The sequence below is a fragment of the Carcharodon carcharias genome, chromosome 20 (genome assembly GCF_017639515.1).
Source record: "Carcharodon carcharias isolate sCarCar2 chromosome 20, sCarCar2.pri, whole genome shotgun sequence".
NCBI classification, from domain to species: Eukaryota; Metazoa; Chordata; class Chondrichthyes; order Lamniformes; family Lamnidae; genus Carcharodon; species Carcharodon carcharias.
Window position 1 is genome coordinate 73,988,435 of NC_054486.1, and position 21,497 is coordinate 74,009,931.

Genomic DNA, 21,497 nt, shown 5'->3' on the forward strand with positions numbered 1-21,497 from the left:
CGTATCTGACAGGAGGGACCTTCTGAGCTGGTTTCTAGGTGTGACCTCCTGCTTACCTTCTGAGGAACCTTGCTACTTTTTAGATTGAAACAAACATGTGAAGACTCTGCCTGCAAATGTGAAGCTGCTAGCAGAGCTGGTTTGGCTTGTGCTTTGATCATCATTCAAATAGCCTTCATTATTTATTGTTTTTAAAAGGGAAAGGCCCAGATTTTAATGACTTACAGGTGACAGGTTTATTGCTGAATCAAACGTAGGATTGCTGAATCCTTTGTCAATAGCTTCTTCATTGTCAAAGTTGTAATATTTTCTGAAATTGATGAGAGCTGATGGAATTGTGGCTCTGTAGAAGAATTCATAAGGGATAGTTAATCATTTCTTAAAGACTCAAGTTGCTGTAAGCTGTTTTTGTGCTGTCGGTTCCTGACTCATGGGACTTCCACAGCCACTGATAGTCACGGGCTAAACAGTTTGTATTTTTAACACTGGCTACTGGGAAGAATTGTTTTTTATTGGGTTTTCCTGGCTGTACCTGATTCTGGTGGGCCCAGTGTATGTACAGCTTTATTAGCTGTGCAATTCCCCCACCCCCGCCCATCGCCCCATGACATTATGGCAATAGGGTATACGTGGGAGCAGAGATTTGTTCTGCTGCATTGAGCTTGGTGCATGCTCATTGGCCAAACATGTCACAGTAAGAAATCAGCTGCTGCATTCAGATGCAATCATGAGAGATTGGTGCACTAAGATTGGTCTCCTGGGAACTGAGCCATATAATAAAGAAGCAGTGACCACTCTGCCCACAAGGAAAAGAACATTCTTAACTGGAGATTGCAAAAGCCTGCAATCTGCCACAAATTAGATGATAATGGAAAAGCAATTCCCACATGTGTTACTCAATGTCTAAACCTTGCATGGTAAAACATTCAGGAGTACAATTAAGCAAATCACTGAACAATGGTGTGAAATAGTTTAGAGGTCAGAACTATTTCCTCCACCCCTGCCCCCTAGTTGACTGGCCTCCAGATTGAAACCCTACTAAACTTCGCAGTGTGGGTTACATTTCTGAGTTGATCTGCTAACCTATCAAAATTTTTAGACCCTCTATTTACCATAAATTTAATCTTTTAACAAAATGCTTAAAGAATTTGTATTAATTGTTTGAAAACAGTTGCAGCATCATTTAAACAATGCAGGCTGCTCCGGACAGCATTTTTAACAGCAGCAGAGTGTATCCCCCCAAGCCCTGGGTGCATCCAGTTCTCTCTTTGATGCAAATACAAATAGATCTTTTAGTACGCTGTCTCCAATTTAAATATCATTACCTACAGTAGAAGCACGGGACAGAACAGATTCTACTCCTAAAGCAAATCACCACTATCAAACATTGTCCTAAAAGTAAAAAGGTTGCAAAGAATTCTGATTAAGATTAAGATCGTTATGTTTTGATCTTTCCATAATTATTGATTTTTGGGTCCAGGGGCTCTGAGAGCCAACATGCTTAATACAGGGCTTTGAGGCACCATCAAACTATCCAATGACAGAGGGAGAATTCAAGACCAGTGAATGATGGACCCATCTTGAGAGGAACTTGCTTGGAATAATTGCACAAGCTGAATTTTCATGTCTCCCAGTGAGCATTAATAGTCATACTATTTCAGCTTCCTTATGCTCAGGGACTCATGCAAATCCCCCTCTCCACTGAGGTACCATCAGGACTCACTGTTTAAACAAATGTGTATTTTTTTCTGTCAACAGAAATGTGCAGAACAAAACACCAATTCAATTTCTTGACCGTTTCTGCTGGTTTGCCTGCTTCTGCCTGGATTGCACTGGTAAGAACTGTACATTTTACCCCAAGGATGGTAATATTTATCAGAATTCTGTGCAACATTTGTGGTCTCGCCTTCAGGATGTCTTTTGCGATATTTTCTTTCTGGATTCAAACTGAACTTTCGTAAATTTCTGCTATTCCATAAAAATTTGTTTTCACCTAATTTTTCCTGAAATGATGAGGTAAATCAAGTTTCCAATTAATAGAGCAGCAATGAAAACACCAGCCACAATTCCAACAATTTTTCCAGCACCCATGTTTCTTCCCTCCTGTTCTTCACTGTTGGTGCTTTTCTTGAGTTCAGCATTTGTGATTCCAAATTTGTCACCTAGATTCAAACATAACAGAGACAGCCTGCTGAAGGCCATTAGTTAAAACATTGTTTTGCTCTAATCGCACTGTCCATTTTTTACCATTGTTATGTTATGGGTCCATTTTATGTCTCAATGATGAGATCTTTAGACCCGTATGTTTAAATGTGAACCGTTTATTGTTAATCTTTGACTATTTTCAGATCCCAGTTAATGTCATGCATGGCACTGCTGCCACGCTGGTAGGCTGCTTCTAGAGGGTTCTATCAGTTTATTACCATGTGACTCTACACATTATACCATGGGTGGTGCTATTCTCCATGTCCACATTAACCCTTGCTCTGCTGAGCACCTTTACATTACAATGGCATGTAGGCACACACATCATACAACATCCCCCTTTCTACTCAAAAGAAAAATTTCCTCCCTTCCAAAGGAGTATAACTATTTATAATAAAATCTTTATTTACTCTGCCTTTTCCTGCACCTCAAGTTTTGGACTTCATAAACTCAGACAGTCTTGAAGCTTAACAGTTCTTATCCACATCTCAGTCTGTCATGCTTGGTAGTAGTAGTACTCTTTGGTATTAGTACTCTGTGTTTCTGATACTTGGTTTTCTCCATTTGATTTGCTTTTTGTGCTCCTTTGAATTGCGGTTCTCTTTATTAACAATCAGTTTGCTTTTTTTGGACACTGTGGGTTTGTCCTGTTCCTTCCGAAGGGAACATGCACTCCTTCATTCCTAGAATGAACTCGAATTTCCTTTCTCCGTGGTGTCCGCTGTGTCCTTGCTGGACATTGACTTTTCACAAATAGAATCTTCATTTCCACTTGTTTCACAATCTCAGCCAAACACTAGTTTGCTGTTTTATTTTCAAATCCTTTTACAAGCTTATGAATCTTTTCATTCAGATCAATGGTTCTCAGCACATCTGGGACATCCAGTGCTCTTTCTTCTTCTGGTTCCTTGCCTTTCAGTGTCAGATTTCCATTTTCCAATCTTATTTCTGCCTTTTCTTTCTCTGTCTGCAACAGAACTTTGTCTTTCATTTTGGTTTCACCGTTGGCCAGCTCTGTCTTTGGTAAAGATTTAATTTGTTTCACTTCCACTCGCAGCTTGTAAACGTCTATGGCTTTTCCTTTCAATTCCTCCTCATTTTCATTCTTCAGTTTTTCAGTCATTTTTTTGTAACTTTTGGCTTCCTCCTGGAAAATTGAACATTGCTGAGTCTGCTCTGCCAACTGGTTCCTCAGTTTGTTCAGAGTGAGGTTAAATTCATTTTGCTTTTCTTTGTAATTTTCCAGAAGAATAAAGTTTGACCTAAGGGATTCTTGTAACATGTAAAGGTCTTTCAATGGGTTGTCCTTTTCTTTGCAAAGCTCACTTGCTTCATCTTGAGTTTTCCTGTAATTCAACATAGTCTCCATGAGTTTCTTCTGCTGTGCTTCCATTCTGCTGTTTAAGACAGTCTTTACTTCTTCATGTTGCTGAATGGTTAAGCATCCCATGTGCTTTTGACTTGAAGGACAATCAGTTGTTCTTTCAACTGTTCATTTTCTTGTTGACTTCTTGCCAACTCAGTCTGGGCTTCAGTGCATTGTTTTGTTGCTACTTGATAATTCCAATGCAACTTTTTCTGACGTAATATTCAAAATCCTTTTTAGCTCCTCATGTTTTTCCATGGCTACATACGGATTCTTCAAGGAGTCTTTCAGGGTTGCAGCTTCTTTGTGAGCCTTTTCTACCTGCTGTTTTGTCTGGCTGTACATCTGGTTGAGCTTTCCCAACTCCTGCTTTGATTTTCCAACCCTGGAATTGAGGGTTATTTCCTCCTGATACTTATGTGTCATTTCTGAAATTAATTTGTTCAGATCTTGAACAGCATGGTTCATTAAAGACTTCAGTTTCAAAGGTATATATTCAGTTTAAATCTTGTACTTCAAGCCTTCAATTTCAGCTCTGATGTGAACAGCTTCATTTTCTTTTTGCATATTTTGCTTCTTTTGATAGCTTTCCTTCATCTGCTCACACCGCACTGCCATCTGCTGTTGCAGTTTAGGTACCGTGTCAGCATTTTCAAAAAACCCTATTTTTAAGCCCTTCAGCTGCTTCTCAGTCATTTCTTTCTTCTGTACTAAACCCCTTGGCTCATGCATTTCATTGCACTGGCATGATCGGCATCCATCTTGTGGTTTACTTAAATATTGTCTCCCTTGCTCTGGAGTCTTCCATTGTCTTCACTCTGAAATCTTTTGTTGCCCTCTTTCTGGAGCCTCTTTTTCGCCTTGGTGCTTTATTGGGAGTTGCCCTCTCTCTGGGGTCTTTGGCTGCCCTTGGCACTTTACTGGGGGTGAGATAGAGCTTCTTCTAGGGTCTTCAACTCTTCATAACTTAGAGTTTAAAATATCTGTCAAAGCCTTTTAATATCTCACCAAAAGTTGTCAAGTATTGGAATCTATACATTGGATGTGGAGTACTTCACCAGCAAATGAACCAAAGCTGAATAAAAACTTATCACTTGTACTTCTTCTGATTCCTTATTTGATCATGAAATTCTCTGTAAACTAAAAATTGTCTTCATAAGACTCCCACTCTTTGGTCTGGTTTAGCCATTTCCTTATCCAAAATGCATCTGGATCTTCTAATTTTCTGTCCATGGCCTTTTTTTTCTTTTAGTTACAGCTTTAAATGTTGTTTAAATGTTGCCCCTTTAAGGCTATCAGTGCAGTAACCATAATTTTTCGCTCAGGCTGTCTGCAGCTTATCGGTTTTCTTTATTGTGAGTTTCCTGCGATTTTACGATTTTGGCGAGCTCCTCTGCAATCATGTGCCTTCTTTAAAAACATTTGAAAACTTCTAAATGACAGCATTTCCTTCTGGGCAATTCCTTCAGATTTTTTTATTTTACCTCTGCTGGTCCTTTTTATTTTGAATGTTCTCCACTTTGACAGTTTCAGTTGGTGCACACTTTTTTTTTTAAGATATGAGCTGTTAACTCTGCAGCACTTTTCTCTTCTATACAAGAAGCCAGGAACCTGACTGAAAAGGGTTCCCTTTCTCTTAAACTCTGCAGGCTTTTCATTTTTTTTTTTTGCTTAGGGCAATCTGCATATTTCCCTCATTACTATGCCAGTCGATTTTTATTCAACTTTTTTTTAAAACTTCAGTGTAGCATGGCCACAACTGCTGCAACCTACTCAGCCTCTGGGACTGCCACCTATTCTATTTTGTAAGCACAGCTTCTTTTTTGTAATTTTTGCTCACTGTATTGTGAACTGACCAGGTTCTTTGACTCTGCGTCACTCAGGATAAGCGATTTCTGTATTTTTTCTCACTGTCATGTGAACTGGCCAGTATTCTTCACTCTGCATCACTCAGAGTCTTGCAATTTTTTGTGTTTTTGCTCACCCGTCTTTGATCTGACCAGGTTATTTTCTTTTTTATTCTGTGTCACTCGGGGGTTTTGCAATGGACTTTCACTCACTCTGGTGGATTCCTCAATTTCCAAGTCAACTTCAGTTGTTTCTTCAATTCTTCTTCTTAGGCGTACATCTCTCTAGTCCAGCTTCAGAGTTTTTCATATCTTGGGATTCTGTTCTGGTTCATCAATTAAAATGCCACCTTTCATATCACCGCTAATCACCATGTTGTATCCCACAGCTGCCATTATGTTGTGTTATGGTTTTTTTATTATTAATTTATAGGATGTGGGCTTTTCTGGTTAGGCCAGCATTTATTGCCCATAGATATAAAAACAAAAAACTGCCAATGCTAGAAATCCAAAACAAAAACAGAATTACCTGGAAAAACTCAGCAGGTCTGGCAGCATCGGTGGAGAAGAAAAGAGTTGACGTTTCGAGTCCTCATGACCCTTCAACAGAACTGAGTGAATCTTAGGAAAGGGGTGAAATATAAGCTGGTTTAAGGTTGGGGGGGGAGAGATGCGGGGTGGGGGGGTGGGGTGGTGTGGTTGTAGGGACAAGCAAGCAGTGATAGGAGCAGATAATCAAAAGATGTCACAGACAAAAGAACAAAAGAACACAGAGGCATTGAAGGTGGTGATACTTTCTAAACGAATGTGCTAATTAAGAATGGACGGCAGGGCACTCAAGGTACTGCTCCAGTGGGGGTGGGGTGGAAAGGCTAGCAGGGCATAAAAGATTTAAAAATAATGGAAATAGGTGGGAAAAGAAAAATCTATATAAATTATTGGAAAAAACAAAAGGAAGGGGGAAGAAACAGAAAGGGGGTGGGGATGGAAGAGGGAATTCGAGATCTAAAGTTGTTGAATTCAATATTCAGTCCAGAAGGCTGTAAAGTGCCTAGTCGGAAGATGAGGTGCTGTTCCTCCAGTTTGCGTTGGGCTTCACTGGAACAATGCAGCAAGCCAAGGACGGACATGTGGGCAAGAGAGCAGGGTGGAGTGTTAAAATGGCAAGTGACAGGGAGGTTTGGGCCATTCTTGCGGACAGACCGCAGGTGTTCTGCAAAACGGTCACCCAGTTTACGTTTGGTCTCTCCAATGTAGTTATTGCCCATCCCTAATTGCCCTTGAGAAGGTGGTGGTGAGCTGCCTTCTTGAATCACTCCGGTCCCTGTGGTGTACATACACCCACAGTGCTGTTAGGAAGGGAGTTCCAGGATTTTGACCCACCAACTGTGAAGGAATAACAATATGTTTCCAAGATTGCATGGAGATGTCTTGGAGGGGGAGCTTCTAGGTAGTGGTGTTCCCATGTATCTGCTGCCCTTGTCCTAGACGGTAGCAGTCGTGGGTTTGGAAGGAGCCTTGGTAAATTTCTGCAGTGTATCTTGTAGATGGTACACACTGCTGCCACTGATCTTCAGTGGTGGAGGGAATGAATATTTGTGGAATGAGTGCCAATCAAGCGGGCTACTTTGCCCTAGGTGGTGTCAAGCTCCTTAAATACTCATCCAGGCAAGTGGAGAGTATTCCATCAAATAGTGGATCTAAAAATTTTGAAAAGTTAGCAGATCAACCCAGAAAGGTAACCCACTCATTGAATGGCAGAGCAGAATCAATGGGCATAATGGCCTACTTCTGCCCCTGTGTTTTATGGTCTTATTAGGTGGGGACCACAATGTGCAATTAACCTGTGCCTGTTTGTAACGATGCACAAAGCATGCAAACATTGTGCTGCCTGCTAATTTGAATCTTGTGCAGTACAGCACTAAGCTACACACTTCAGCAGGGCAACCAAGTTGATAGAGGGCTAGCACCACTTGAAGTTATCCTGGACTACTTAAAGTCAGCTTTCACCTCATAAAGGTGAGGTGTATTCTGGCTGGAGCAAAGTTTGGAGCTGGTTCAAGAAGAGTCTCTGAACAGGAAGAGGAGTGGAAATGGTATAACAGGCTAGAAAATGTGCTCCAAGGTGTTTAACTGCAACTCTGGAGGTCTCAGTGCAGAAGGTGCTAAGGAGGAGAGAGGTCCTACTCTCTCAGGGGCCAGGAGATCCTCCAAACTGACACTATGAAGGCAGTGGGAGCAGACAGCCAATGTGATCAATGCCAGCAGACTAGCTTCAAGGATTTGGGTGCAAAACCACAAAAAGTTTAATGTCTTCATTCAAGGTCAAGGTGAGTGAATGCATCTGTCTTTGACGGGTTATTGAACTGATGATTGTTTTTTAACAACTGAATGATCATTGAAGGGGATGTAGTTTTTTTCAATATGAATGAAGATTTTTCTGTACAGTATGAATGGCAATGTGTTTGATTGAATCTTTTATTAGATTTTTAGAGGTTTAAATTTTTTAAAGTCCATTTCAAAATATTCTCATTGCTATCACATGACTCCTGAGAATTGTAAATAGTGTAAATAGTGGCTGTGGAGGATTCAGGAGACATGGAGTGGCATGGGGGTGAAGGAGAGTAAGGTGTGAGGCTTGGGGGGCATAAGAATGATGTGAAGAGCTTGGCCGATGTCCCAGCAAATGGAGACAGGCTTCTAACCAGCACAATTCAGCACCCACACTCCGCCAACACTGCCTAGGGAGTCAGGAAACCCAAACTCTGCCCACCCAAATCCCCAGGAGATGAAAATATGGCGGAATGGGCACAGGCAATGGATTCAGGTTTCCAAAGTCAGGAAATGGCCCAGCTCATGTTTTCCAAACCCAACAAAAAAAACTTAGCTCTATATCCTTGGAAATTATCCACATTGCTCAATTCACTCAACCCTCCTTCAATTATCTGCCAACCATCTCTATCAAGTGGAACTCATAACCAAAATTCATTGCCTCAACTCCCCCTCATACACTGAGTACTGCTGCAAGCCTCGCACTCACCTCTCAGAGCAGCCACACTCAGCCAGTGACAGGCAGAGCACCAAAACACATTGCACCACAATCACTGACACATTTCCTTCTCACTTTCAGGAAAACCTGACCCATAATCAGAGGCAGTAGAGCTAAGCACCGAAGGACAGCCACGGCCTCATGCCCTCACCCCTATTGAGTAGACAGTGCTGAAGCCATAGAGGATGTAGAGTAAGTTTCTACTTAAACCATCTTCCCACACCCCACTTCCCAGTCTCCTGATTAAAAAGCTGTAGGTGGCATAATCATGCAACTTTTTGCTTCATCCACCACATGTAACCTCGCCCACAGTCCCCCTACCGCCCCCCACCCCCCCACCCCACCACACCACACCCCCCCCCCCCCCCCCCCCCCCCCCCCCCCCCCAACCACCCCTGGCCCCATTCCTTGTGTCTTTATCCTTTCAGATACCCAAGAACTGCCACCTGGTCAAAAACTGGTATGGGAAGTCTGAAGTCCCAGTGGAACATAAGGCTGATGAAGAATCACCATTACTTGATCTCACACTGTCAGCTACCAGCTCAGATTCTGACACTACATGTACTTTAGAGGGTAGCAAAGACATGAGATCTGCGTGTGATCAGTCACTGGGCATGTCTCATCTGCAGCCATGATAGGGGACAAGAACAGCACAGGTGTCACTCCCCAGGAAACATGGTGTCATGAAGCTATTAATGTGTATAATATTTTGGAAAATATTTTTCTTTTAAAATAGAAATTTGATCTGCGGGAATGTCTTAATTGGATTAAAGTCAGCTAGTCTGGGTGCTTTGATATCTCCGCCGATGCTGCCAGACATGCTGAGTTTTTCCAGGTAATTCTGTTTTTGCTTTGATATGTGTTAGTTTGTGAGATAAACAGAGAGGTAGAGTGTATTTGCATTTTTTGAATACAGCATTCAAGAAGTAAGGTGAAACTTGACACCTTTCTGACAGCTACCAAGCAATATGTTTATATTACTAATATAATTGGTACAATGAATGGGGTTTCATTGTTAAAAGTTAAAATTCAAAGAGACTGGTGATAGATGAGAATTAACATTCAACAGGGCTGGTAGGTATAACTTCAGTGGCTTTTGGGTGTACTGGCAGAGGCAATATAAGATCAAAAGGCAGCTGCAAGCCTCCAACTGATCCAACTGGTTCCACAGTGAAAAGAACCTCAACAAAAACAGAATTACCTGGAAAAACTCAGCAGGTCTGGCAGCATCGGCGGAGAAGAAAAGAGTTGACGTTTCGAGTCCTCATGACCCTTCGAAGGGTCATGAGGACTCGAAACGTCAACTCTTTTCTTCTCCGCCGATGCTGCCAGACCTGCTGAGTTTTTCCAGGTAATTCTGTTTTTGTTTTGGATTTCCAGCATCCGCAGTTTTTTTGTTTTTATCTCTGAAAAGAACCTCAGTCTGAATTCATAAGGTGAAAATGCTTTGCCTGGTGTTTGGTTAAGTCTATGGGTCGCTGTTGCCTTAATGGAGATTAGTTTGGGAATTTGTTAAAAGTTATGATAGTAATAATTTGTAGTCATATGTACATATATTTTAACCTGTGTAATTAATAAAATGTTTCATTTAGTCTAATGTAAAATCTCAAACTAGTTGTCTGATTCCTGATAAAAGCAAAAAACTGTTGATGCTGGAAATCCAAAACAAAAATAAAAACCAGATTATATTTCACCTCTTTTCTATTTTTACTTAGTTCTGTTGAATTTTTCCAGGTATGTTTATTTTTGTGTCTGATTCCTGAGTTTGGAGTCGCATCTCAAACATAACACTTAAAATTATAGGTTATGACAGTTGTTTAAAGTTTCCCTCTGGGATTTTTAAATAACTCCACTTTACTAACTGCATCGGTCATGGTCGCACATGGATTTTGCTGCAGAGGACTCAGATGAGGATTTTGTGTGGTACATAAAGTCACACAGCACACCAAATGCTTGGTGCGTTTGCAGGGCTGCCAGGAAACATACTGTTACAGTCAAAGAGCACAGAGGTGGCCGGCTCCAACTTGGTACTGGGCTTCGCATGGAGATTGGAGACCACCCTTTCCAGTATGTAAACGGTGGCCACCTCTATTAGAAGACTTGCAGGCCAGACCATGATGCAGCACCTAGTAGCCAATGGCTGGGATTTTCTGGCCCTGTCGCGGGTGGGACCTACCCCGGGTGAGGCAGCGCCCCAGCCAGAAGTCCACTGACTTGCGGCGGGACCGGAAGATCCCGGCGGCAGGCAGCTGCGGAAAATCCCGCCCAATATCTCAGTTTCTGTTACTGTACAAGTAGAAGCCACTCACATCTGAAAGCTGCACTGGAAGCTGTGACTGAGATTATGAAATCTTAGCTTGTTGCCATATGAGCCCAGCTTGGTGCCGCATAAGATCAGGCTGCTGCCATCATGGCTGTGGATAGCAATGCTCAAAGAAGCTTTCAGGCTCTCACAGCGGCCCAGAGATCTGCCCTGCAGCAGATTACTAGAATTGCTGAGGTGCCCTCCTGTTGGAGAGGCAGTGACTCCATGAAGCAAGAACCTGCAGGCCTCTCCCTCTGGATGACAGAGCTTTAACTCCACCGATGTCCCTGCAGTTGCCTGTTGGCCAGCCAGCCCAATTTGCTGCACCGAAGCCAGGGTCTCAAGGCCCAGAGCTGCCCGAGGGCATCCTGCAAGGCCCTGTTCAGTCTTCCCCATTGAAAGTCAGCGGCCTTCCGCCACTCCTGCTGCAGCCACTGGGCTAGCACTCAGACAGGAAAGGCACCTGCAAGAAGGCAGGAACGCAAGAAGGCACAAGGGTGATTAGTTGATTTTCATATGAAATATTAAACAGTTTGTTGGATAAATTTGGTTTGGCATGGTTGTTTTGCGGTGGCTTTTATTTCAGCATTGTGTCCGAGAGGAGACTACCATGGTCTATAGCAGAGGGATGGTAAGCTTGACTTGTACAATGGAGATTTGGGGTTATATTCAGTGGAACCATAGCTGAATGAAACAATTAAGGGTAGCCCTCCTGGAAAGAAGGTGTGCTGGTTGCATCGGACCCTCCTCCTCCTGTGTCTGCAAGTCTGATCTTTGCTACTGTTCTCGATGTTCACCCCACTGTGAATTAAAGGAGTCTATTGATTTGTACTCAGACTTTACTCACCAACACAAAAGCAAAATACAGCGGATGCTGACAGAAGGTAATTAATCTGGAGCATTTATTCTGTTTCCCTCCCTACTGATGCTGCCAGACTTGCTAAGTATTTCCAGCATCTTCTGTTTTATTTTCTCACTAAACATTTCCTTAGTTTGTTATCAGAAAGAACAAAGATACAAATATCCAGTCCACATCACAGTACAGCTCACCTTCAGAATTCTCTTGAAGTATCAGCTTAGATTATAGGGCTCAATCACACAAATTTCTATCCCAGAGGCATGATGATTTAATCAAATGTATCAGAGCAAAAATGGTTACCTTGGGAGGTGATAATCTTCATAATTTCTTGTGCCAATGTAGCTGCAAGTGTTCCTGGTGCTGACTTGACCTTATCAATTAACACGATCTGAATACGAGGAACTGCGTCAATGGGGATGATTTTCTTTGAAGACTGTTTTCTGTAAATTTTTGTCACTGACATCTGTACACCTTTATATTTCTTCTGATAAATTGAAAATAAACTTTCAGCTACATTGAATGACAGGCAAACATTAAAATACTCAGGAAGCAATGTCATCATGATACAAGGCTTGCAGACCCATTTCACAGAAAGGTTTAGAGCTGGTCACTGGCATCAGTCAAAACAAATTAATTACAACTCATCGTCTAAATAGCAAAATGAGCATTTGATGAAATACAAATCCATCCTCCATTTGCAGCTTTCACATTAAGTCCCTTTAAATCCAGCATTCTAAAGGATTATAACTGTCACTCTTTTGTTGATTTTCTTTCTATTTATGGTCAGGTTTAAATATTAATTCACTTAAATAAGGCACATTAAAGATTTCATCTGGTTTGAAGGAGTTCCGCAGGCTAACAGTAGTTCAATTATTATCAGAAGACTTACAATATTTACCATCATACTTGCTACCAGCAACCCACATGCTAAACATTAGAAAACAGTCAGGTCTTAGAGTCTTCAGTCTTTGTACGGAAGAGATATCAGTTCCAGAAGAAAATGCAGCACTATATCTCTATAGGTCCCTGTGGTCATTAAGGTAGAATCTCAGAGTACCCAAATACCACAGCAGGGAAAGCATGGAATTTGTGTGAATTGTCAGTGTTTGGTGTCTTTACCCCTCTGAATCTGACCACAACATCAGCATTTAGCACAAGTGTAGATTAACCTGTAAGTTTTTTAACTAGATTTTTAAAATAATCTTTTTAAAGGTGTATTCCTAATATTTCAACATTTACCTTAACTCTATGTGTTTGTTTTAATCTCTATTTCATTCCATGTAAAAAAATTTAAATTGATTTGATTTTTGATACTTTTTATTTTCTTGCTGTCTGTGAGAATTTTTTAATACTGCTTGGATAACTTGATGATATCACTGCAGATTAACACTGGAAATACCCATTAAACCACACTATATTCAATTTCACAGAGTTAAAGTTCTCATCATGTGGAATGCTAGATATCTCAGCACAGCTTTCTTTGAGGTCAGGACAAGCGTCCTTGCTTCAACACTGATCACAAAATGCTGGCTATCTAACTCCTTAGTGGTTAAATACACTACCTGATGTGGTGTTGACCTACAAGGATAAGGGAGATCCTGGTTTGTTCCTGCTCTGTATTACAGTGTAGCAGCGGCGGAAGCACTACAATTAATCTAAGTGCCTGTAGACTGGGGAGGGGAAAATCAGCCATAATTTCTGCTCCTGCTTGTTATTTGGCCATTGAGTGAGGATATAATCAGACTTGATTGTCATTTGTTCCATGGCCACAGATACTCACTCCTTAAGCTTACACATAAAGAAAACCACTCAGGGTAATAGTGTCTGGGACAGGCTGCTTCAGGAAAGGAAGGAAGAAAAACACATGGTAAAAGGAGTTAAGTTTCACTGACCACCGACAGGGAAATTACAACCTTGAAACTGAAAACAATCTGTGACTGACTGAATATTATAAAACATAATTCTGTAATAATAATAAATGTTGATGTATGAATCCTTGCTCTTACAACTACTACATAAGGTTGAAAAAAAGACAGGAGAACCAAAGCAAAAACAAAAGTTATAAAATATTTGGCTGAGGCTGCTTGACTAGCTTTATTTCTTTACAAAGAAGAAATGAAGACAAAGAGATTTGAACACAACGTACCAAGCCAAGGAACGAGTGGATGAGTTGGGCCCGGTATGATTCCAAATCAAATCCTGGACCATATTCTAAATAAATAATGGCACCTGGAATTCAACGTGACAGCAATAATTTATTATTGATCCAGCCTGTTGAAAAAATTCACTACAGCAGAATTTTGAAATGATTTTAGAACTGCACTCACCAGTTCCTTATTATGTTTCAATCTGAAGCATGCTGGTACTAAATTTGTGTAGTGCAAACCGGGTAGTAGGATCCTTTGACTCCAGAGTGAAGGGGAGCAAGAATCCATCCAGAGGTATCAGCCAATGCGCAAGTTCAGATTATAGTTACACAAGAATCATAGCATTTCTGTGAAGTGAAACCAATTCACATTGGTTTCGGTGTTGTAGTATAAATGCATCCTTAAAATTCAACTGGCCTTACGAATCTTTATGTGTACAGGTATTGTGTTGTAACACAATGGAAATCATCAAATAAGTTACATGTCAGCCTTGGCTCAGTGGTAGCACCTTCACCTCTGAGTCAGATGGTTCTTGGTTCAAGTTCCCCCTCCAGGAGTCGAGTATGTAATCTAGACTAACAGCTCAGTGAATACTAAGTGATTGCTGTACTTTTGAAGATACTATTGTTTGGATGTCAAACTGAAACCCTTTCTGCCCATTCAGCTGGGTAAAATATGTTATAGCTCTATTCAGAGAGCGGGAACATTTACTGATATTCTGGCCGATATTTCTCACTCAATAAATATGACTAAACCAAATGAGTTGGTTATTTACCTCATTATTTTTTGTAGAACCTACTATGTACAAAGTGGCTGCTGCAGTTCCCAACATTACAGCTTCAAATGTACTTTACTGGCTTCATTAGGGGTATCTTGAGAATTTGGAAGATGTTATATGAGTGTAAGTTAATTTGTTTTTGTTTATTTTGGATTCAAAACCATAATCCTCACTGGACATGTTGACTTAAATGACCATTCATGTACTTGTTAGGCATGCATGTCAGATACTGAAAACACATATATGCCTAGACTCTGCCATGACAGTGGATTCTAGCCCAGGATTACTTACAGGCATATTGAACTCTTCAAGGAAGACATGTGTTTTTTAAAAAGGACATGCAAGTAAAGGCACTGAGCAAAAGATGACTTCCTGGAAACACTTGCTGGAAAATTCCTATATGGATTATGCTTGACCGACTAGCCCTGAGAGAACATGGAATGTCGCACCTCAAAAGTTGTCAAGGTCTACTTCAGACAGAGACACTTGAAAGGGAGAGATGAAATGCAAAAGACTGAACTTTAATCTCCTGTGGTTGCAGCGACAATGGAGATAGATTGCCACATCTCAGCAGACATCCAAAACCCATCTCCTGTTGAGTTATATCTCAGAACGTGGGAATGGTCTGAGTTGAAAGAAATCAGACTCTGGGCAAAGGACATGTTTATTTTTTTCCCTTCCAGGAAAATGCAAGCAAATGGGTTAAAAAGCTAGCTGCAGACCTGACTTGTGTGTGCTAGTATGCTCAAGTGCTGTGAGAGTGACAGCACAGGAAGATCAACTAGTCACCCCTACAGCTTGCAGACAAAGTCTCTCTTCCTCTCTCTGTTGCTGGAGGCAAGTCAGTCAAGCCACAATAAAAAAAAGAAATAAGGGCAGTTTCTTCAGCCAACCTGCAGAACCAAGAGTCTCCAAACCAACTGCTACACTGCCAAACTCAGCTGTACCAGAATCACTCAACACACAATGCTTCCCCTCCTACACTTCACGGACAAGCCAAAGGCTGATTCATATATCTTTTTTGAGCTTTTATTTAGACTCAACTTCTCATTTCTGATCTGTGTGTATGTTTGTTGCATTTTTATTATTTTTTCTCGGGTTGTTGGTCACTAAATTTACTCTTTCTTGAATTTAAGAAAGCCTGGTGAAATTGGCTCCTTCTAAAACACAAATACATTCGGACAGGGAAAAGATATCCATGGGGGAAGGGATCCCTTTTAAATTAATCTTGTTGTGACTAACCAAGGGGGTTGAATAAAGAAGGGAAGCCAGCTCATTCCTCCTCGCTGAAGAGCATGTTTGTTTTATATATTTTGTTTTCCTTTTTGTAATGAAATGAGAATGAATCTCATTTCATTTCTTGTGTGGGGAAGCATCATAACAGTGGATTACAGCCCTGAATTACTTATCGCATATTGGGATCCCATTCAGGAAGTTAACAAATTAGGGACCTCACCCAGGGTCTGGGCATAACAACTCTTTACTAAAATAAGCTACTCTTTTGAGTGTGGATGCTAATCATTGAATTGAATATACTAATTGGATATGGTCATACGGGAAGAAATAAATCTCCTGAGAAAGCAGAATAGTTTTGATCACCTACATGGGCCAAGTTGATTTTCCCTGATTTTCTCCATGCCGAATTGACCTGTGTTATTATCTGCATTTCACCTCTTCCAGGAGATCACATAGTTTTGAGTGGGACAGAGAGTATATATATTGTGATACACAAGGTATCAACATAATAGTTTACAGTTATGATGCACAAAGTTGGATGGACCACAGTCTTTATCTGTTTGTCACTGCTCATATGTTGTATTCACATTATCATTGGTATACTTTAAAATCCTGCTGGAGAAGCTGGGTGTTCTAGATCTTGTCTGTCGATTCAGGATACATAATTCAAGGATTTACAGTGACAAACAAATATCAAATTTAGACTGATTTTGGGTCCAATCCAATTGCTCACTAAACTGTTTCTAATTTGGCATTAAACTGATAATCCTACTCAGATGGCTGGTGTGGGAAATAAAAAGTTGTCATTTTACTTCACAATTAGCTGCTTTTCTTAAGTAGGTTCTGATGTTCAGTAATTGGGCAGACAAGAGGGAGTTTTACTCAGAATTTAACTGCCCCATACCCGACAGGGCAATGCTGGGTGCTAGAAACAGAAAATGTCCCATTCTCGTGATACTAATGTCCTTCATGTTAATGAACACACAATTCGCACAGAACGGTTAAATGTAAATAAACTGGGTGTTAGGGACAGAAAAAAAATGGAAGTGGATCATACTTGAATATCAAATAAATATAACATTAACAACACTCACCACATATTTTACAGCAGTGTCCTTTAGGCTTCAATGGATTTGTACAACCAAGCCCTGGACAATGGCTTCCTGATCCTTGTTGCAGATTGGAACAAATCCTTCTGTGATTCTGCAAAGAAAAATGTGATTTATAGAAGTACAGTACATTCAACGATTTAATAGGCTGTTTTATTCCCACTGCATTGTTGGGAGATCTTCTGTCCTTCTACAGCAGCCTTCTTTGTCCATTTCTTTCTCCATATAGTCCCTCCAGGTGCTCGCTATATTCCTTTTCAGGTTTGCAGCATCTTTCTCCTCCACTTGAAACTAATATGGTGGGAAATTTGATCAGAGATGTAAACCAAATGATTTATTGCTCTACACTGTATAAATTACTCTGTGCACTAAGGAAGCTAAATCTAACATCCTTCTCTATTACTCACTAGCAGTCGGGACAAGAGTGACCTTATTCCACTCTGTTGCTGTTGGAGAGAACAGAGCAGTTGGTGTTTCAGGTATGGGCCCTTTGTTAAAACTTTGAAAATTGCCTGCTCTCTCAGCAGACGCTGGCTGACATTTTGGGTGTTTGCAGATTTTCTATTCTATATTTTCAGATTACCAGTGTCTGCAACTTTCTTACTTTTTGTTTGTATTTTGTTAGGCTGTACCTATGAAGTAGCAACTGACACTTTAAATTTGTGTGACAACATTTGCAAGTCTTTAGGAGAAACAGGATCCACATTCTGTAGGTGTGGTTAGAATTTACATTGTGAGGCAAATGAGGTCCAAAGTCAACAAAGCCAAATATGGTTGCCATGACACTAGTGGCCCTTAGTATAATAGCTCATTTTATGTGCAAAGTAAGTAGTATTGATATCATGAGAAACACTTCCTGTTAACTAACTGCCTAGTTATCCTTCTTTTGAATCTGTCTGATTGAAAACGGTGCTTTGGGTCACTGAAGACAGGTTTCTGAGGTGTCGTTTATTTGATGGAAAGTTCAAAAAACTACTGATTCTGAAGGATACATGTAATAGCTTTGCCTAGTTCATCTCATACCAGTATACTGGACCCTGGTGGTACATAGAGACTTCATGATGATCATAGTAAATCTAGATCATAGATTTCATATGGCTAATAGAATTAACAAAAGTTGCACCATTTTGTCAATTTTGTATTCAAGGAGACATGTGAGAAAATGTATAACCAAGTGAAAAATGCTAAATGGACTTTATGCTGCTGCTTAACCTTTGCTTGTAATAAATTTCAGTTTTAGTTTATAGCTTAAGTCTCATGGTCCAATGGAGTGCACATTTGTCTTCTATCAGAAGACTGCAAGAGCATAAAAGGTTTGGCATGAGTTACAGAAAGCTAGTAAATGGCAATGTTACATGCAGAAGAAAGAAAAGATTTGCATTTCCAAAACCATGTCAACAGCATATCTCAAAGTACTTTATAACTAATTACTGTTAAAGTTGTTGTTGTACAGTTAAGGGTATTAGTCACTGCACACAGCAAAGCATCTTGAATGAATGACCAGATAATCCATTTTTGATGATGATGGTCGAGGGAAGTTAGTTGGTCATGATACTGGGGCAACTTCCTGTTCTTCTTCAAATAGTCTCTCAAGACTTTTTATAGCCACCATAGCAGGCACACAGTTCAATATTTCATATGCAATTGGGCCTATACCCATTGGAGTTTAGAAGAATGAGAGGTGATCTTATTGAAACATACAAGATCCTGAGGGGACATGGTAGGGTAGATACTGGCTGGGTGTTTCCACTTGTGGGAGAGATTAGAACCATTTAAGATCGAGATGAGATTTTTTTTTCTCTCAAAAGGTCATTAGTATATAGAATTCTCTTCCCCAGAAATCCCCAGAAATCAGTGGAGGCTGGATCATTGAATTTATTCAAAACAGAGTTAGACAGGTTTTTGACAGTCAAGGGAGTCAAAGGTTACAAGGGCGGACAAGAAATTGGAATTGAGACAACAACCAGATCGGCCACTTATTGCATGGCGGAGCAGGCTCAAAGGGCTGAATTTCCTACTCCTGCTCCTAAATCCTATGCTCCTTATTTCCAATATTACAGCTTGTTGAACAATGCAACACTTGCTCAGCACTGCACTGGAGTGTGGCCTGGACAAATAGCTCAAGTATAGAGTGGATCCTGGCTCAGGGGCCAGAATGGTTTGAAAGTGAGCCAAGCTGATAGCTGACCAGCTTACAATGTCACATTCTGGTTCATTGAGGGTAACATCTCACTTATGGGAGTAAGTGCAGTCAGAATGAAAGAAATATTTGAGTGAAGGTCAATATGTAACTAAGCCAGCAGTATAAAAATACTTCTTACCCTATTGCCAACAAATATATGGAAGTCAAAAACTATTAAACATATTATCCAGAGCAGTTGTCTTTTTTTTAATCTAAAAAAGCTAATGTATTGACAGTGTCTAAATAACTTAATGGAAGAAAGTGTATGCTTAATAAATCTAAAATTGAACTGAGCTTGATGCTTACACCAAAGTTACCACATTCACAGCCTGATTTATCTTCACACTTGGCATTAGTCACAGTGATTGAACCATTTCCATGGAACTGTAGTTTTCCAGTATTTGACCACTTATACTCAGTAAACTCCTCATTGCTGGCAAATTTCTATTATGTGAAACAAAATATTCAATTTCATGTCATTTAAATGAGCAAAAGACAATAGTTAAACACATGACCTATTGCCATTATTTTGCATCAATTCAAAAGAGCTAAAGGCCCAGAAATATATGTAGATCAGCTTCTAAGTGTCACTAAGCCCCATGAGAGGTGAGGAGGGCAGCAAATGGGAGGCCAATTATGGCAGGAAGGAGCACTGTGAAACAGAAATATATAATTTACCTTTTCAGTGGCAGCCATTGACTCAGCCATATACGTAACTAGAAAACCCCGACACTGCTTTGCTCAGGGCAGCTCGATTTCCCATAGGCACTCTAAAACAGGCCAATTTTTGGTAGATATACCAGACCTTTGAAAAATGGCCTGACTCAATTTGTCATTTTTTTCTCAGTAGACCTTTCCGCAAAGCATGAGTTTCATGTTTTAATTTGGGGAAATACAGGTGATATGAATCAATAATACGGGATCAGACTCAGGTAGCATTTGAAGAATTGGAGGACTCACCCTATCCATTATAGAAATGGTTTTAACTTTGATAATTTGTATATCACTGTCCAGGTCCACACGAAAAGATGTTCCAGGTTGGAAAATGACATCGTCATATTGGCAGGGGATGCCTTCTTCATCCAAAGTGAACAGGTATTTCTCATTTTCCAGGTCACTCATTGATAAAGCTGTGTGCCAATATTTGGGATCATACCATTTATACTGATTAGGGTCTTTGAAAGTGATAACCTCACCTGCAGTTGAAAAAAAATGGGGCATGTAATGTTAGCGCTCCAGGATTAATGTCTCCATATTCATTGTTCTATTAATTTCCTTTCTGTCTGGGATTATTTGTTGTACTCAATCTGTAAAAAGCTGGAAAATTAAATACTTTGTGAATCCAGTGTCAATTCTCTTATTGCAGTAATTAGGGAATTATTTAGTGAGCAATGTGCCTTTAAGAATAATACTTGTTAAGGAAGATCATACGACCTATATGATCTGTAGTAACCAATAGGAGAGTAGCGCAGGCTACCTCATCAGGCAGTCAGAGGTGGAGTTGAAGTTGAAAGCACCCATATAGTTGCTACTGAGTATATTGTAAATAAACTTAATGTTTCCACCCAAGAAGTATCTGTGGATGAACTCTATTGCTAATAGTTCAACACGACCACCCCACGACAAACTGGTGATGAAGATAAAACAGAAGAAATCAAATTAAAAAGAAAGGAAAATATACTCACTAGGTTTGCTGTTGCCTTAGGTTAAAGAAGAAACAGGGCCTGGTCCAAATGGCTGAGGAATCTCCCAGAGCACTCCTGACTTTGAAAGAATAGTTCTGGGGTTGCAGAATCCCTGAGTGAGAGTCCACAGGATGGGTGAGTAAAACATTGGAGAAGGGAGAGAATCTGTCCTTGCATTGTAAAATAGGCGGAGCCCAGCGGGCTCAGTGGGTTGGAGAGGCTGGCACACAGCTTGCAAATTAAAAAAATAAAGCAATCAGAGCAGAAAGCAGTGCTGCAGTTTTAAAATTAAACAAAAAAAACGGCCTGATTAGACCACGAGGCTGTTGGGTCTCCCAAACTGAGGGAAGTCCAACATCAGAAGAACCTGTGGAGTGAAGAGAAGGAAAGGAAAAGCCCTGCAGAATCGCCCAGAAAAGGGCAAAGAAATCGCTGCTGTGTTTTTCCGAACAGGAACAAAGTTTCATAGGGTTGAAAGAGAAGAAGGCCTGCGAGGATCCCGACAAAACTGGAAAAGAGCGGGAAACACAGCAGGAGAAAAGCTGACAGCTGCAGATAAAGCCCAAGTTTAAAAAAATGTTGACTGCTCTTAAAGCGGCAATACATTTAAAGAGGTAAATACAAGAAAATTGGCTATGGACAGAAAATTAGAAGAGACCCCGGTGGGCGGGGTGGGGGGCAACTCTGCCGAAGGGAATAAGAGCCCCCAGAGAGAGGGCAACACTACCA

The 21,497-nt window shown here is 40.6% G+C and overlaps 1 protein-coding gene across 1 annotated transcript in view; it reads right to left on the reverse strand.

Moving 5' to 3' along the window:
* Nucleotides 1–1,989: 1,989 nt before the first annotated feature.
* The window catches only part of amn (amnion associated transmembrane protein), a 52,619-nt gene continuing 33,111 nt past the window's right edge, over nucleotides 1,990–21,497 (reverse strand). The window contains exons 6-13 of the mRNA XM_041214197.1: nucleotides 20,044–20,279; nucleotides 19,390–19,527; nucleotides 16,887–16,995; nucleotides 13,778–13,860; nucleotides 11,932–12,115; nucleotides 3,893–3,999; nucleotides 3,208–3,352; nucleotides 1,990–2,162 (exon numbers count right to left, since the gene is read on the reverse strand). Coding sequence (XP_041070131.1) covers nucleotides 1,990–2,162; nucleotides 3,208–3,352; nucleotides 3,893–3,999; nucleotides 11,932–12,115; nucleotides 13,778–13,860; nucleotides 16,887–16,995; nucleotides 19,390–19,527; nucleotides 20,044–20,279 — 1,175 coding nt within the window. The remainder of the gene's footprint in view (nucleotides 2,163–3,207; nucleotides 3,353–3,892; nucleotides 4,000–11,931; nucleotides 12,116–13,777; nucleotides 13,861–16,886; nucleotides 16,996–19,389; nucleotides 19,528–20,043; nucleotides 20,280–21,497) is intronic.